The 15,949-nt window shown below is 43.8% G+C and overlaps 2 protein-coding genes across 2 annotated transcripts; both read left to right on the forward strand.

The window, feature by feature from the left end:
- Positions 1-384: 384 nt before the first annotated feature.
- On the forward strand, positions 385-4,558 carry LOC119287011. The gene is made up of 6 exons (XM_037566485.1): positions 385-736; positions 1,699-2,465; positions 2,566-2,784; positions 2,864-2,991; positions 3,112-3,164; positions 4,236-4,558. The coding sequence occupies exons 2-3, from the start codon at positions 1,701-1,703 to the stop codon at positions 2,734-2,736; spliced, it is 936 nt and encodes a 311-aa protein (XP_037422382.1). The 5' UTR covers positions 385-736; positions 1,699-1,700; the 3' UTR covers positions 2,737-2,784; positions 2,864-2,991; positions 3,112-3,164; positions 4,236-4,558.
- A 4,965-nt stretch (positions 4,559-9,523) lies between these two features.
- Positions 9,524-10,314, forward strand: LOC119287012. The gene has a single exon (XM_037566486.1). It carries the CDS (start codon positions 9,572-9,574, stop codon positions 10,106-10,108), a length of 537 nt encoding a protein of 178 aa, XP_037422383.1. The 5' UTR covers positions 9,524-9,571; the 3' UTR covers positions 10,109-10,314.
- Positions 10,315-15,949: the final 5,635 nt, after the last annotated feature.

Raw genomic sequence — 15,949 nt, forward strand, 5'->3', positions numbered from 1 at the left:
TTGCAAAATTGCCCTCGCGACAAGAATTACAGGATGGAGGGAGTGTACTAGAGTAACAATTTTTGTACATTTCATTAACATATTTCAAAATCATGGGTTTTAAAATCATAATTAAATTATGTTTTAAATATATGTATTAATTTTTAAGCATTTTTGAAATTTAATCAGGTCTACAAAAGGAACAAAGTGCATTCTTTCGTTTTTAAGGTTCTTTTGAAAGGCTTAATTCTTCATTCACAGCCTACTGCGGGCCTCTGGTCTCAAATTTAGCCCAGGGGATCGAAATTTATTCCGAGCGGTATAGAAACTTAGAGCCCACTAGCCCAGCAAACCCTATTATCCCGTATATAACCCCCCCAGCCGGCCCCCAGTCACTCCAGTCCCGCACCCCGCAGCTGCCGCGCGGGCGCGCACGCACTATCCAGCCCCTCACCCTCTCCTCTACACGCGGCAAACCCTAATCCAGCCCCGTCGCCCAAAGCCCCAAACCCTAACCCAGCTGCGGCGGGCGACGGTCGAATCTCCCAGCTTGCCGCGCATCCGGTCGATCTCCCACCTCTCGACACCTCGCGTGCGTCCACGGCGGCGCGAACAAGGCGTCGGCAGCGAAGCGAAGGCAAGGGCGCCCATCGAGCGACGGGCGGCGGAGCTCTCAGCCGTTCCCACATATCCGACCTGAACCACCCTTTTGGCTCTCCAGCTTTCCATCTCATCCGACTCAGTCCACAGCGTCAGGGTATGCTATTTTATCCTCATTCCTCATTATATCAAACGCTGTCCTCTGATGTATAATTTGTAACGTGATGGGCAAATGCCTACAAGCAATTCATTAGATTGATTTAGTATGTTTTAGTCCTGCTAATTTGATATTAGCCTCTCTATGTACTTGTATGTTGAGTTGCTGACAGAATGGATGGTTGTGTGCGTGCTTTACTTCTCTTAAGCAGAAACTATGATATGATTAGGTAATCTATTATGAGGCCATTCTATGCATAGTTCTAGAGCTATGGGTTCACAAATTAAAATAAGTTAATTGAAAGTAAATGGTACTACCTCTATAAAGAAATATAAGAGCGTTTAGATCACTAAAATAGTGATCTAAATGCTCTTATATTTTGTTACGCATGAAGTATTTATGTAAAAACCTAGCGTGCATTTGGTATTCTTTTTGCTCAGAAAATGTTCTTTGTTGGGTGAGCACTTGTATGTGCCTAAGTACTGAAGTTGGTTTTCTGTATGATTATGCAAGTTTCTGTACTTCATATTGACATGACAAACATAACTTGTTAATTTGATACACTTAGTCACAGTATTATCCTGGTTCATTTTATTTTTGTCCACAAATCTTGGCACGTAGTAGTACTAGATATAGGTGTTATACTGCACCATTATCAACAACCCTATCCTGGTAATTGCTCTGAAGCTGTGTTTTTCCCGATAGGCTGTGAAATGTTGAATTGCTGCTCTAATATGTGGTATACTTTTGCTGCAGTTTACAGCTTTTTTAGTTTGTTCAAATTCCGTCTTTTGAGTACATTTTGATACTGAAATTGGAAAATGTGTGTTGATTGTTTGATTTCAAATACGTGTTGACTGCTGATGTGTGTTGATTGTTTTATTTAAAATAAGTGTTGGCTTACTTGTTTTTCTGCTTATGTCGGATAATATAGTAATAAAATTTGTTTTTCTGCTTTTAAGGAATGGATCAAGGCCAAACCTTCGACTTCTTGCATTGGATCACCGTCCGCCAGACCCAATTGACCGAATATTGTACTCTTTACTTTGGAGACGCTGCTATCATATGTAGCGACGTTGGTCGCAACTATCTGAAGAGTGCTTACCGGTTTGTCATTGATACTTTCAAAGGAGGACATTGCTGGCGTGGAATGTTCTCGGTGAGGAATTTCATGGTTGTTAATGGGTTATTCATGATGGACATACCTGCACCATTCACGACTATTGGTGATTTTCAAGACCTCATGACTGATGTTGGAGCCCTGAGCAATGCTTTGCTGAAGTACTACCGTCAAGGGAACATACCTGCACTTTATACTGACCATCTTCATTATATTACCACTATGATCCCATCAGGAATTGGATCTTCACTTGTCTTCCAATCTAGATTCATTTGTCTGATTTACTATCATTTCTCATTCTCATTGACGGATCCCTGGACTTTGCTGCTTGCATCACTTGCAACAGCACAGAGCCATCTTGGGGATGATGATGTACTTCAATTTAATAATCTCCTTAAACAAGCTTGGAATGAATTACGTATGGGTCAATTTAGACCTGTTGGTAAAAATTGGACTGTTCAAGCTGAAAAGAATCCAATCTTTTATGAGGTTATGATGTGGAACAGCAGGCAGGCAGGGGTACCTCCAAGGAATGGATATAGAGGTAATCCTCAGTCATTATACAATTTTGGAAGAAACAACAAGGTTCACGCGCCTGAAAAAACAAAGGTATACATACTACTATGTTTGTTGTAAAAAAGATTGTTATATTTGGGCTGGAGAGGAAAAGCTCTATTGTAAATTTTACATCTGGCTTCTGTCATTCCAGGGGCCTAGGGGAGCTCAGCTAGGGCAGATGGAACCAGTAGCACCCAATGGTGCAGGGCATTGGCGATGGACGATCATTTCTGTTGCAGGGCAAAGGGGATGGGGCTGGGTGTGGCAGCCTGCTCAGGGTCAGTGGTTTTGGCCGACTGTACCAGGTGATATGCAGTGGTGAATGAGCAAGTGGCCAACTTCCCCGGTGCTGCCTCCACTACCAGCCCAGGTAAGTGGAATGAGGTCTCTTGGTTTCATGGACACATAAAATTTGAGGCATATACATTGAACAGTGTCTTTACATGCAGGCTATACAAGACCAGAAAATGGATAATCCAGAGAATCTAGGACATATGCTAGGGAAGGAGTGCGGGATGTTCTTTGCCCATGCCTTGGCCCTTGTCCTCATATTCTTGCAGTGCAGAACACCGGAGTAGTAAGTTTTTGACTCATATTTGTTCAAATTTGGAAGAAAAATGCATAAATTGTAATTAAAATTTGTTCAAATTTGGAAGAAAAATGCATAAATTGTAATTAAAATTTCTTGTGAATACAGTATCGAGCAGCCTTACAAGAGATACAAAGAGGCAATGGATGGTTGACTGCAGAGTAAGTACCCTTGTATTTTCTGACAAGTGAAGCATGATGTTATGGTCTGATGCCATTTTTACACTTGTACATGTAAACGTAGATAGCATATGTATTTTATATCATGTATTTATATTCTTCTGTCATTCAATCTGCTAGAGCCAATTTTTAGTTGCGAAACAGGCCTGAGATAATGACCTACTTTATTTGAGTTTGAATAGGGAACATGAAGTTAGTTTAAAGTGTAGCTTCAGTTCTATGCTTCTCTCGGAGTTAGTTTTTTTAGCTGAAGCTTGCCATTCTGATGGAACTTTGCACGCACATATATTTAGAGTAAATTAATAGTAATTACAGGCTCAATGTATATACCATAACAAACTTACCTTAACACCTATGAACTACAATTCAGGGAAAATTTTGTATTGCTGAAACTCCAGGTGTAAAGACCTGTTTCATAGATATAAATGTCTAGATTTCAATTGTTTTTCAAAAGTGCAGTTTTGTGATGCTCTTTTTTGTTAAATCCAGGCCTGCATAGCATACTCAGAAACTCTTAAATCTGCAGCTATGCCGAATTGGCTCTTAATTTTGTAGCTATGTAAGATCGTACATTAAACGTGTACAACCTCCGTCCCAAATTACTTGTCTTAGATAGATATATCCGTATCTAGACAAACCTAAGACAAGTAATTTGGGATGGAGATTGTAGTTCAGTAATGCTCTTTAATTTGGGGACGGGGACACATTTCAATGACATATATATGTAGCGATCCCAGTCAGGGCCTGCTAGAACCTGCCTCGTTAAGGAACGCTAGAACCTGTTTCAACACTTGATCTTAATATTTGCCTTTTAGGCTCTGCTTTGGGATGTTCTCCTTTTTGGGAATGTGTAACCCGGGAGGATAAATGGATAACTGACTATCCTTTATGCACCATTTATTTGAATCTTTATAATATCTGTCATGAGAAGAACCATCCAACTTGTCTATGATTCCTGGAGGAGGATGTTGCATTTTCCTGGGGTGTATACCGTGCAATTTATTTTTGGAAGAAATAGTTTGGCTTGTTGTTAATAACACATCTGCTATACAGGTCATGCCTGTTTTCTCCCATTACCGAGGCACAGCTGAGATTAGTTTGGATGTTCCAATGCTGGCAAGATTTGAGTTGAAGGCTGCGGCAATGAACTTGTGGGCTGATTCGCAATGCGCTCCAGATTGATCAAATTCTTCAAAAGTTGCACTGATGAGCCCATGCATTGCTGAGTGGATCTTTTTGTAATTTTCTATTGCTTAGATCTACTTACTGAATCAGTGAATCTTATTGAATCGTGTTGCTCATGACTTGTAAAAAATCATCTAACTTCCTGTAGCACCTTACCGGATCTTTTATCAATTGTCGTGTACTGTTTTGTATTGCCTTCGTCTGGAAATATTTATTGGAGAAATGGATGTATCTAGATGTATTTCAGTTCTAGATACATCCATTTTTATCCATATCTTGGACAAGTATTTTGGGATGGAGGGAGTATTATGTTTGAGTTTTGGAATGGAAGTGTTTTCTTCAAGTAGGAAGTAGGAAACTGATAGCTCCTAATAAGGAATTCAATTGCAAAACAGCAGTTTAGACTGAGTTTGGTTGCTGCATTCGGTAAAGATCATTATGCTGTGTTTGGATGTTTGTATTTGGGCTTCGAAACGTGATTTGGTATTGGTAGGGGTTTAATTCAGATAATCGAATGTGCTTTGTGGAGCCTGGAAACCGAGTAAAATGCAGGTATACGTATCACGTACGCCACGTCAGCTGAGGGCCCGCAGTCAGACGACTTGGTCATCACCGGAAGAGGTGAGAAAGTTGTTTCCTACCCTGGCTGCCGCCGCCAGCCATGTGACTAGGGAGGCGATCTCTTTCCTCCTATCTCCACCAGTCGGGGCACTGGCCCCCTCTCCCTTTGGCCGCTGCTCTGGCGGCAATCTCTTTCCTCCTATCTTCACCAGTCGGGGCACTGGCCCCCTCTCCCTTTGGCCGCTGCTCTGGCGGCAAAAGGGAGGGGGGACATGTTTCTTCGCAGTTAGGTTTTGGATTTGTAGGTCGTGGTGTGTCGTTTGGATGATGGGAGCCGCGCCCGGATGAATAAGGGCCTGACGGCTTTCCACCGGCTTCGAGGAATTATAGAATCTGCAGAGCACCTAATTCTCCACCATTTTAGCCTTGTAGCTCCGCAAGCTGAGTCTGGAGCGGAGAGACTCCGAACACTTCCTAAATCTGCCTCAACTCCACTCCCACACCGGCGGTGCCTTTTATGGCGGCGTATCAGAGTTGTTGGCATCGTGTCTCTGCTGATATCTCAGATCGCCAGTGTTAGGGTTCATGGATGGTGTGTCTTCTACTCCGTCCCCGTTGCTGTGGCGTTGTCTTCGACGTCATGGTGGAGCAGAGAGGTTTTGTCGTTCAAGAGTACACGCAGACGGTTGTCTACGCAAGTGACAGCTGGAAGATGGAGTATCTTGTGCTGGGTCTGTGGTTGAAGGCTGACAATTTTGGTTTCCTCCTCCGACGTCGTCGTCATGCGGGGGTATCAGTTCTGAAGTTTGATGGCGTGTCTGGGGACATGTTGCCCCGATCTGTTTCTTTCAACGGCTATGATTTTGCTTCTAGCAAACTATTTTGGAGATCTGTAAAGCTGTTGATCAACGATGGAGCCGTGTCGAGTTTGGGTGAAGAGGTGATCTGTCCTTTTACTCTTTGGTGGCTGCTTCGGCGGTGTCGAAGGAGAGGGATAGACGCTTGTACTTTGCATATGATTTTTTTATCTTTTCAGTCATTGTTGATGTTTACATGCCATGTAACTTGATCTTTGTTCTATATAAATGAGACATGTATGATCATAAAAAAAAGATAACTTGTCATCCCTGGTCAAATCGCAGTCGCTATCCCCAATCATCACACTCGACGGACGGCGTCAACGTTGCAGATAGTTCGATCTCCGGCGAACCTCCCATCGCCGTTGGCATCCTAACCGCGCCTCCCCCTTCCGTCGCCGGCGGTGGCTCGCGCCGCGGCTTGCTGGGGCGAAGCTTTCCGCATGAGGCGTGACGGCGGGAAGAGCCCTGACAGCTCTCGGAGGCGGGCCACGTGCGGACCGCTTCCATGGATGACCAGATGGTCGTGCGGGCACGTCCTCCTGGCGACGGCTGTTAGAGACTGTAGCGACGCTGTGACGCCCACTGCTCTACTGACCGCCATGGAGGTAAAGTGCAGCTTCCTGCCGTCGGATGTTTAAGGTTGCAATGCTATTCTGAATTTGAACGGTTGTGTCTGTCGACCATTGCTATGCAGGGTTATGATATGGATTTGTTATGAAACGAAATTTCTTTGTGTACTGCAAGTAATTGGTGGAGTTCTGAGACCGCTTTTGCTGTGAGAGTGCTTGTGCTGTGTAGTATAACAGTGTCCTTTTGCTGAATCATGAAGTGCGAGTACTTGTGTTGTGTATGGCTCTCTCCATTGCACATATTCATTTGAGTATGATGAATGAAAATAAACAGTTTGAGACTACTTTTGCACAGTTTATGACATGGCTGAGCTGAGAGTTCTTGTGCATGAAAAGATGTCAATACATGTGCAAGAATATTGCAATTGAGACTGAACTGAACTTGTGCATTTGTAATATCAGTGCAACATTACTTGTGCTCAAATGATCTGCATTTGACCAAATCTGCATGAACCACAACACATTTGAACTGAAGATAATAGAAGTTCATATATATGACTGAATTTGCCTGAACCACACCACACATGTAGGTCATGGATAGTACATAAACCATAGTTTAGGAAATAAAAGAGAGAGATCCAACAGCATGATCATAAGCAGAACACAGCCATTATAAGCTCTGTAGGTGTACGTCTATATTGGTACGCAAGAAATAAAAAGAACATCTCTATTGTGTTCAAAGAAAAATCAAAGCATCGCTTTCTATGCAGATGTGGTACTAGCCACAGCAATTCAGCATCTGTCTGCCAGCGTTGGATAGACATAATTAGCAATCAAGCCCAACCAACTCCTGCTACCTGCTGAATGTCGCCTTTAATACTTACAGCTCGATATTTTTCTCAGGGAGGGGACAATATCTTTCGCTAATGGCTCATACAGTATTACTACGTGGACAGATTCAGCGCGCATTGGCCGTGTAGCACCCCTTCAACTAAACTACTATAGCTAGTTTGCCAAAAAAAAGAGTGTAAAAAAGGCTAGTTTGCCCCTCAAAAAAAGTTTTCCAAAAAAGAAAAAAACTACTAGCTACTCCCCCGTAATACATCCGTTTGAGTGTCAACTAATTCTCGACGGAGATGATGATAAGATGTGGGCAAATTCGAACGAATATTGGATACAACTTCTAGAAGTCGACTGCTTATCCGGCTGGGCAAGCTCACGTATGTACACATTATTTTGGTTCGACTACTTTAATTTCACTGGCTCCAAGGAAATCGTCGTGTAAGATCAATCACAATTCTTTATCACAGTCATTTCAGAAAGAAAAACAGTCTCTACCTTGTTCATCAAGTGTTTTTTCTTAGAAGAACTCAGATTTACTATAAAAAGATATAAACACCTCAAACGTAATAAAAAATATCGAGATGCCTGGACCACTAAACGAGCATTGTCGTTGTCAGAATGAGCCGTTGACGCGTCGCTGTCGCCACTCCCCTATTGGAGCGAGTGTCGATGATTGCCAGAAAGTCTTTATGCACGTGCCTCTGAGGACCCGCCCTAGAGCCACAATCATTGCCATTGAACTCTTAAATCGATTTGAAGAAACTAACACCAAATCTCATTGTCGAGCGTCTGTGCATGAATCCACGGTTTAAGTTGTCTTGAGATTTGAACCGTGTCTATACCTTTACATTCTCTAAGCTCCCTAAGGTAGGGACTGTTTGGTTCCTCCTTGAGCAAGGCCTTCCAAATTGAACGGGAAATTGACTAACACTCTCATTCTTCCAACATATCTCAACTCCCTAATATGTGTGGTTGTCCGGTGGATTTGCTATCGCACATGTGAATTAAAGGTCATGATGTTAGTTCAACACCATCTCATGTGCTTTTTCTTAAGCTTCGGTGCGAGCCGGTCATTGGAGCCACTTGCCAGACTCCAACTAAGTTTGTTTGTGGCATTTTATTTGGTGATCATAATATGTTTTGTGATAATGATATGCGAACAAATGTTTGGTGTAACCAAATTGTTTTTTGAAGTGAATGCCATTTTTTATCCAATGTTTGTATATTTGTGAGTGTTTACCACATTTAAATTTTCTGCCACATTTTACCCCAAAGTTGTTATATTTTGTTAAGTTTAACCCAATTTAACAATATATTTCAATTCTGATTGACTGGGTATACTTGTAAGGCTGGCGTGGTTGGTGATCCTTATTCCAACTCAAAAGCGTAAACCAACTAGGTGTGTCCTTAGTACTCGTGAAAGCTAGCCTACAAATTGTGGCAAATCCGGCAATGGTTGCCAGGGAGCTCTTCCATCGCCTCGCTGCTCCTCATGGCGCCCTTTGTTCATCCCTGACTCACCGGGTCTAGCTTAGGGGCGGGGATGCAGGTATGGTTGTGCGGGTAGGGAGGACAATCCTATACGGATTGCCCTTCCTAGTGGGCATCCAAGTCATCAGCCACATCGGCATGACACGTGGGCCTAGCCAGTCAGAATCGAAGTAAATTGTTAAATGTGGTAAAGATTGACACGATGTAACGACTTAGATGAAAAGTGTGGCAGAATTTTTTAATAGGGCAATGTTGTCAATAATATAGAAATGGGGAGTAAATGGTGATACTGTTGGACAATTTTTGTCTATGTGGATAAAGGAGGCAATGTCCACCGCAATTCCACGACACTGTCGAGATGAAGCTAAGGGTGGATGATGATCGATGTATGAAATATGCATCATAATTGATTTTAATCTAATGATCACAATTTCTTTTCGCGGTGATGTAGAGGACGAGAAATTTTGTTAGTAAAATGTACTGAAATTCATTTGCTGAACACGTCGATTTTCTAAATACGTGCTTAACGATATAGTACATAAAAAATTATGAGATATACTACTACTATATGTATGGTTGGTTCGTACAACAACTTGTTATTATTGCGTGGTCACGGAAATAAAATTGCGTAATATTGTCTGGTCCATCGTTATCAGACAGAGAGAGGAACAGTGGAAATTTTTCATAACTCTGGGTGGTTGCAAACGGTGGTGATAACATGCTGTGGTACCAAGATTTGAATACGCCCACATGACCGATCACGCTCGCGATCCATCGCAAGAGATCGCCGGTGCCCAGACACGCCACGCATCTATAAAACCGACCGAAATTCCCACGGAAAAGGCAGACCAACCAGACTCCCAAACCCCGAACAACGACGATGGCCATGTCTCCCCTCACCCTCCTCCTCGTCCTCGCCGTCGCCGCGACGGCCGCGACGCCATCACACGCGGCCTGCGCCGACGGGAGCGGCGCCACGATGCTGCACGGCGTGGCGAACGACGTGCTCCTGGAGTACGGCCTCCCCAAGGGCCTCCTCCCGGACTCGGTCAACTCCTACACCTTCGACAACGCCACCGGCGACTACCAGATCGAGCTCGCCAGCAGCTGCTACGTCTGGTTCGGCGACCACTACGTCTACTTCGACAAGAAGCTCAGCGGCACCATCTCCCACGGCGCCATCACCAACCTCTCCGGCGTCATGGCCAAGAAGCTCTTCATCTGGGTCTCCATCACCAGCATGACCGCGCACCTGGAGCGGGGGGTGATCGAGTTCCGCGCCGGCTTCATCACGGAGGACGTGCCGGCGTCGCTGTTCGAGAAGATCCCCGTCTGTGTCGACGGCGTCGGAGAACAGCTCCGGGGTGAGGCTGGGGTGGTCCGGGAGCTTGGCCTGCTCCCCGTCGCCGAGGTGTGAGTGACTTCCAAGTCCAGAGTTCGAACATGAGTTGCTTCCACGCCTTTTGCTGAAGTTTAGTACGTATGGTTGGAAAAAACTATTTGCACCTTTCTTGGTAGAAAAGGAGAGATGAGACTATGGGAGATACAGTCGGGGTGCGATCTGCGATGTAATGGGGGGAATTGCATATTTCAAGTTCAATAAAATAATCTTTTATAAGAATATATAGGAGTATGAGCAGAAAAACAAACGGTGGTGAATCAAGTGCCGGTACATACAGAAACAATTGATGAGATATCTTTGTGATCATTGAATGTAAAGCAGTGCTCCTACTCGCTTATTCATTGGATTGGAGATAGTACCATACTACCATCTACTCGTCTGGAATTAGTTCACGCTCAAAAGATATACTCCCTTCGTCCCAAAATTAAGTGTCTCAAGTTTGTATTAGTTTTAAATACAAAGTTATACTAAATTTAAGACACTTGTTTTAGAACAGAGGGAGCATATAGACAATGTTGTTTACGGGTTGTCCCATGTGAGGATATAACTTGTATTGATCTCAGATCTGTAGCTAATTCACCATGAATGTATGCACAAGCTCACGCACGCCACACACTAGCCATGGCCGAAGCCACCAACTCCTTTCCCAATCCTCATGCAATGCACACACACCCGCATATATCAGCGTACACCCTTAACGGGCCCAGTCTGGGCCTGCAAGCCACTGGGGGAGTCGTCGATCGCGAGTGGGCCGCGAGGCTGCCGGCCCATGAGTCGAGTCCTCGTCACCTCGCGCTTCTGGATGACTGGCTCTGTCCTTGTGGGTGCTGACATCCCCCTCTCATTCAGAACCGGCTTGACCCCAAGCCGGGGCTCGCGGAAACAACTGGCGAAGCGAGTCCTTGTCCTCCCAGGTTACTGTAGATGCATCTCCATCACTCCACTGGATCAAGGCTTGAGCCACGGAATGATTGTCCGATCGCCGAATGCGCTCCTGCAGGATCTTAACAGGAACTTGAAGATGAGCATCAGCACAAGGGAGTGAATCAAGTACCTCGTATTGTGGTTGCACAAAGCGCTTCAGTTGCGAGACATGAAAGACGGGGTGGATCCTACTAGCTGCTGGCAATTGCAACCGGTAAGCCACCTCTCCAATTTTCTCTAGAATAAGGAAAGGCCCAAAGTACTTGAATGCAAGTTTGTGATTTGCCCGGTGCGCCACTGACGATTGCACATACGGCTGGAGCTTGAGAAACACCTTGTCACCCACCTCAAATGTCCTCTCCGTGCGATGTTTGTCAGCCTGGCATTTCATTCGCTACTGAACACGCAACAAGTGCCGACAAAACGATTGTTGCACAACCTCCCTGGCTTCCAACCACTGCTGCAAATCAACCGGGGCAACCGTATCTGAAGCTGATATCCCAAAATACCTGGGGCTATGTCCATAAAAAACTTCAAACGGCGATTTGTTGAGAGCTGAATGCCAGTTTGTACTGTACCAGAATTCACACAGGGGAAGCCACTTGGACCACTTGCTGGGGTGGCCACTGATAAAGCATCTCAGGAAACACTCAACTTGTTGATTCACTCGCTCGGTCTGATCATCAGTCTCCGGATGGTATGCAGTGCTCATGTTAAGGACAGCTCCAGTTCTCTTGACCAAAATTTGCCAAAAATTGCTGGTGAAGACAGGGTCCCGGTCTGACACAATGTACAGAGGCATGCCATGAAGCTTATAGACATTGTCCAGGAAAAGATCAGCAATTTTCTGGGCCGTGTAGGGGTATTTGACAGGAACAAAGTGGCCATACTTTGTAAATTTGTCGATGATGACCATAATGCAGTCATACTGGCCTGAAGGAGGTAATCCTGAGATAAAGTTCATTGTCACCGTTGCTGAAAGGATCGAGAAGAGGTGTCTAGAGGGGGGTGATTAGACACTAAGTGCCAAAAGTTGCAGTTTTTAATATTCTTAAGTTTAAGTGGAGTTTAAGCACATGTTCAACAAACACAATACATATCAAGCAAGCATGCAATGAGTATATGAGCAGCGGAAAGTAAAGCATGCAACTTGCAAGAATGTAAAGGGAAGGGTTTAGAGTATTCAAACGCAATTGGAGACACGGATGTTTTTGTCGTGGTTCCGATAGGTGGTGCTATCGTACATCCACGTTGATGGAGACTTCAACCCACGGAGGATAACGGTTGCGCGAGTCCACGGAGGGCTCCACCCACGAAGGGTCCACGAAGAAGCAACCTTGTATATTCCATCACGGCCATCGCCCACGAAGGACTTGCCTCACTAGCGGTAGATCTTCACAAAGTAGGCGATCTCCTTGCCCTTACAAACTCCTTGGTTCAACTCCACAATCTTGTTGGAGGCTCCCAAGTGACACCTAGCCAATCTAGGAGACACCACTCTCCAAGAAGTAACAAATGGTGTGTTGATGATGAACTCCTTGCTCTTGTGCTTCAAATGATAGTCTCCCCAACACTCAACTCTCTCTCACAGGATTTGGATTTGGTGGAAAGAAGATTTGAGTGGAAAGAAACTTGGGGAAGGCTAGAGATCAAGATTCATATGGTTGGAATGGAATATCTTGATCTCAACACATGAGTAGGTAGTTCTCTCTCAGAAAATGTGTATTGGAAGTGTAGGTATGTTCTGATGGCTCTCTCCACGAATGAAGAGTGGGTGGAGGGGTATATATAGCCTCCACACAAAATCTAACCGTTACACACAATTTGCCAAACTCGGTGGGACCGAATGGTTAAACTCGGTCGGACCGATTCAGCAAACCTAGTGACCGTTAGGATTTTCGGTGGGACTGAGATGCAACTCGGTAGGACTGATATGGTTAGGGTTAGGGCATAACATAATCTCGGTGTGACCGATTACACAAACTTGGTGGGACCGATTTTGGTAATAAGCTAACCAGAGAGTTGGTCAGGTAAACTCGGTGGGACTGATTTGCTCATCTCGGTGAGACCGAAATGTTACAAAAGGGAAACACAGAGTTTACATTGCAATCTCGGTGGGACCGATCGCTCATCTCGGTAAGACCGAAATGTTACGAAGGGAAACAGAGAAATTGCAATCCCATCTCGGTGAGACCGAGATCCCTATCGGTGAAACCGATTTGCTAGGGTTTGTGGCAGTGGCTATGACATCTGAAACTCGGTGGCGCCGGATAGAAAGAATCGGTGGGGCCGAGTTTGACTTTTGGTTTAGATCAAATGTGTGGACGTGGGAAGATAGTTGAGGATTTTGGAGCATATCACTAAGCACATGAAGCAAGAGGCTCATTAAGCAACACCTCATCCCTCCTTGATAGTATTGGCTTTTCCTATAGACTCAATGTGATCTTGGATCACTAAAATAGAAAATGTAGATTCTTGATCTTGAAGCTTGAGCCAATCCTTTGTCCTTAGCATCTTGAAGGGGTTCCACATCCTCTAGTCCATGCCACTCCATTGTTGAACTTATCTGAAACATACTAGGTAAAAGTGTTAGTCCAACAAGAGATATGTTGACATTAATTACCAAAACCACCCAGGGAGCACTTGTGCTTTCAATCTCCCCCTTTTTGGTAATTGATGACAACATACATCAAAGCTTTAGATAAAGATATAGAGAATAGCAAGTAAAGCTTTGGAAAGACATTTAACATGCATAGGCTCCCCCTACATGTATGCAATCATGTGAATATGGAATATAGGAGCATGTGAATGCATAAGCATGACAGAGTAAGCAATGTGGTACATGTATCTTGGCTATATGCATCAGAGCAAATGATGTGAATATGAGAAATGTACCTTCATGCTCATGAGTCCTTCTTGCAAATAGTATGTACATCAGCAAGAATTTCTCATTCACATGACTGTGATGCATATACTTACCTTATGGTCTTGAGTTGGCTTAGGATGGGATGAACCTGCGCAAACAAGGTTAGATAACACACATACACCTACTGACCAGAGCAAACAAGAGAAACCACAAGAGAACCAAGACTGGGATGACATGTAGATTGAGCACTAAGTACCACATTGGATATAGACATGTCCCCAAAGGTAAAGATATGCAATAAAATCAGAGATTTCCTTCCCTTAGATGTCTTGCTCCCCCTGAATCTGCATGGGATATTGGGAGAAGATAGGGAACAGAAAATCAGAGCAACAGAAAAGAAACAACAGAGCTTGAGCTAAAGCAAGAAACCAAACATGTCTTTCCACCCTTAAAGACATGTGACATCTCTCCTCTTGAACACCAAGCATCTGGGGTCTTTGATAATATTACTTTCTTCTTGTTGAGAAACTTTCTCCCCCTGAGAATTCTCTCTTTCTCCCCCTATAGGAAATATTAAGCTTTGATGTGATCTCTCTCTCCCCCTTTGACATCAATTTCCAAGAAGGGATCTTATGGACATGTGATACAAATGGGTTGGTCCTTGAGTCACAGAGCAAAGCAGCATGTCTAATATGATGCTGGTAGAGGACAATAATCATTGAGTGGAGCTGGAGCAAACAGAAACTAGGAATAAGTGGCAAATTGGTTTTCCTGTGGTGGAATCGGTGACTCCGAGTTGTGTGCTTAGGTTGCACCGAAAGGTTTCAGTTGGGCCGAAGAGAACAAACCGGTGTGACCGAGTTCATCAGAGGGAAGCCACTTGTCACCTCAGCTCACTAGACAAGTAAGATCTCACAAGGATGTGCAAGGAATTAACTGAAAGATTTGCAATGGATTGGATGCAGAAAATGCAGAACAAAAAGAAAAGAAACTAAAGGATCTAGATGAAGTTTTTTTTGAAAGGGGAAACAAATATGCAAATGCAAATGCAATAACACAGAAAAGAACACAAGAGAGCTTCATCTAGAGTTGGGCGGTGACAAAGTCACCTATGTTAGAGTATATTGACTTAGGAGTCAAGTGAGAGCACTTGATCATAGGTCATACTCATCGTTTAAGCTCAAAATGGGGTTACCATTTTTCGTTTAAGCATCTTGATGTATTCACATCTTGTCGAGTTGCTTTGGCTCATGACTTAGAGTAAAGCTTCTCTAATATGGAATAACATACCTTGGGTAGTGGTGTTGATCTTGCTCATGTAGTTGAACTTATGTGGGTTGCTCAAGGTTGATGTATTTCATCAAGAGTTTGGAGCACCACTTGGAGTTTGAGTTCATCTACCTACATGGGTTAGTATTGCAAGGAAGAGCACTTGTGTATCCAAAATGACAATCATGAGACTCAACATAGAATTTGCCAAAGGATATGTTTGAATGGTTTCGTGCTTCCTTGTCTTCAACCACCATTGTGTAGAGACTTGGTGATATAGAAATTGCTCAAGATATGAGTGTGTTGCAATCTCATAGAATTAGATTCAACCAAGTACCTACACGGGTTAGATAACATGCAAGATACAAATATATCCAAGACATATGAATAGCATCATAAGAGAAATATCGAGGATTAGTCATAGGCTCATGCCCCGCATGTATCAAATGGAGTTCCTACTCCAAGTTTGAAGCATCAATGATGTTCAATTCACCTCTCAACCTACAAAACACTTTCTCATCAAGTGGTTTAGTGAATATATCCGCCAATTGCTTATCGGTGCGAACATGCTTAAGGTTATTGTCCCCTTTGGCAACATGATCTCGAATGAAATGATGATGAACTTCAATATGCTTAGTTCGAGAATGTTGCACGGGATTGTGAGCAATCTTAATAGCACTTTCATTGTCACATAGCAATGGAACATGTTTCACATATATCCCATAATCTTTAAGAGTTTGGGTCATCCAAAGTAATTGAGCACAACATGAACCAGCGGCAATGTATTCCGCTTCGGC

This window comes from Triticum dicoccoides, chromosome 4A (genome assembly GCF_002162155.2).
Source record: "Triticum dicoccoides isolate Atlit2015 ecotype Zavitan chromosome 4A, WEW_v2.0, whole genome shotgun sequence".
NCBI classification, from domain to species: Eukaryota; Viridiplantae; Streptophyta; class Magnoliopsida; order Poales; family Poaceae; genus Triticum; species Triticum dicoccoides.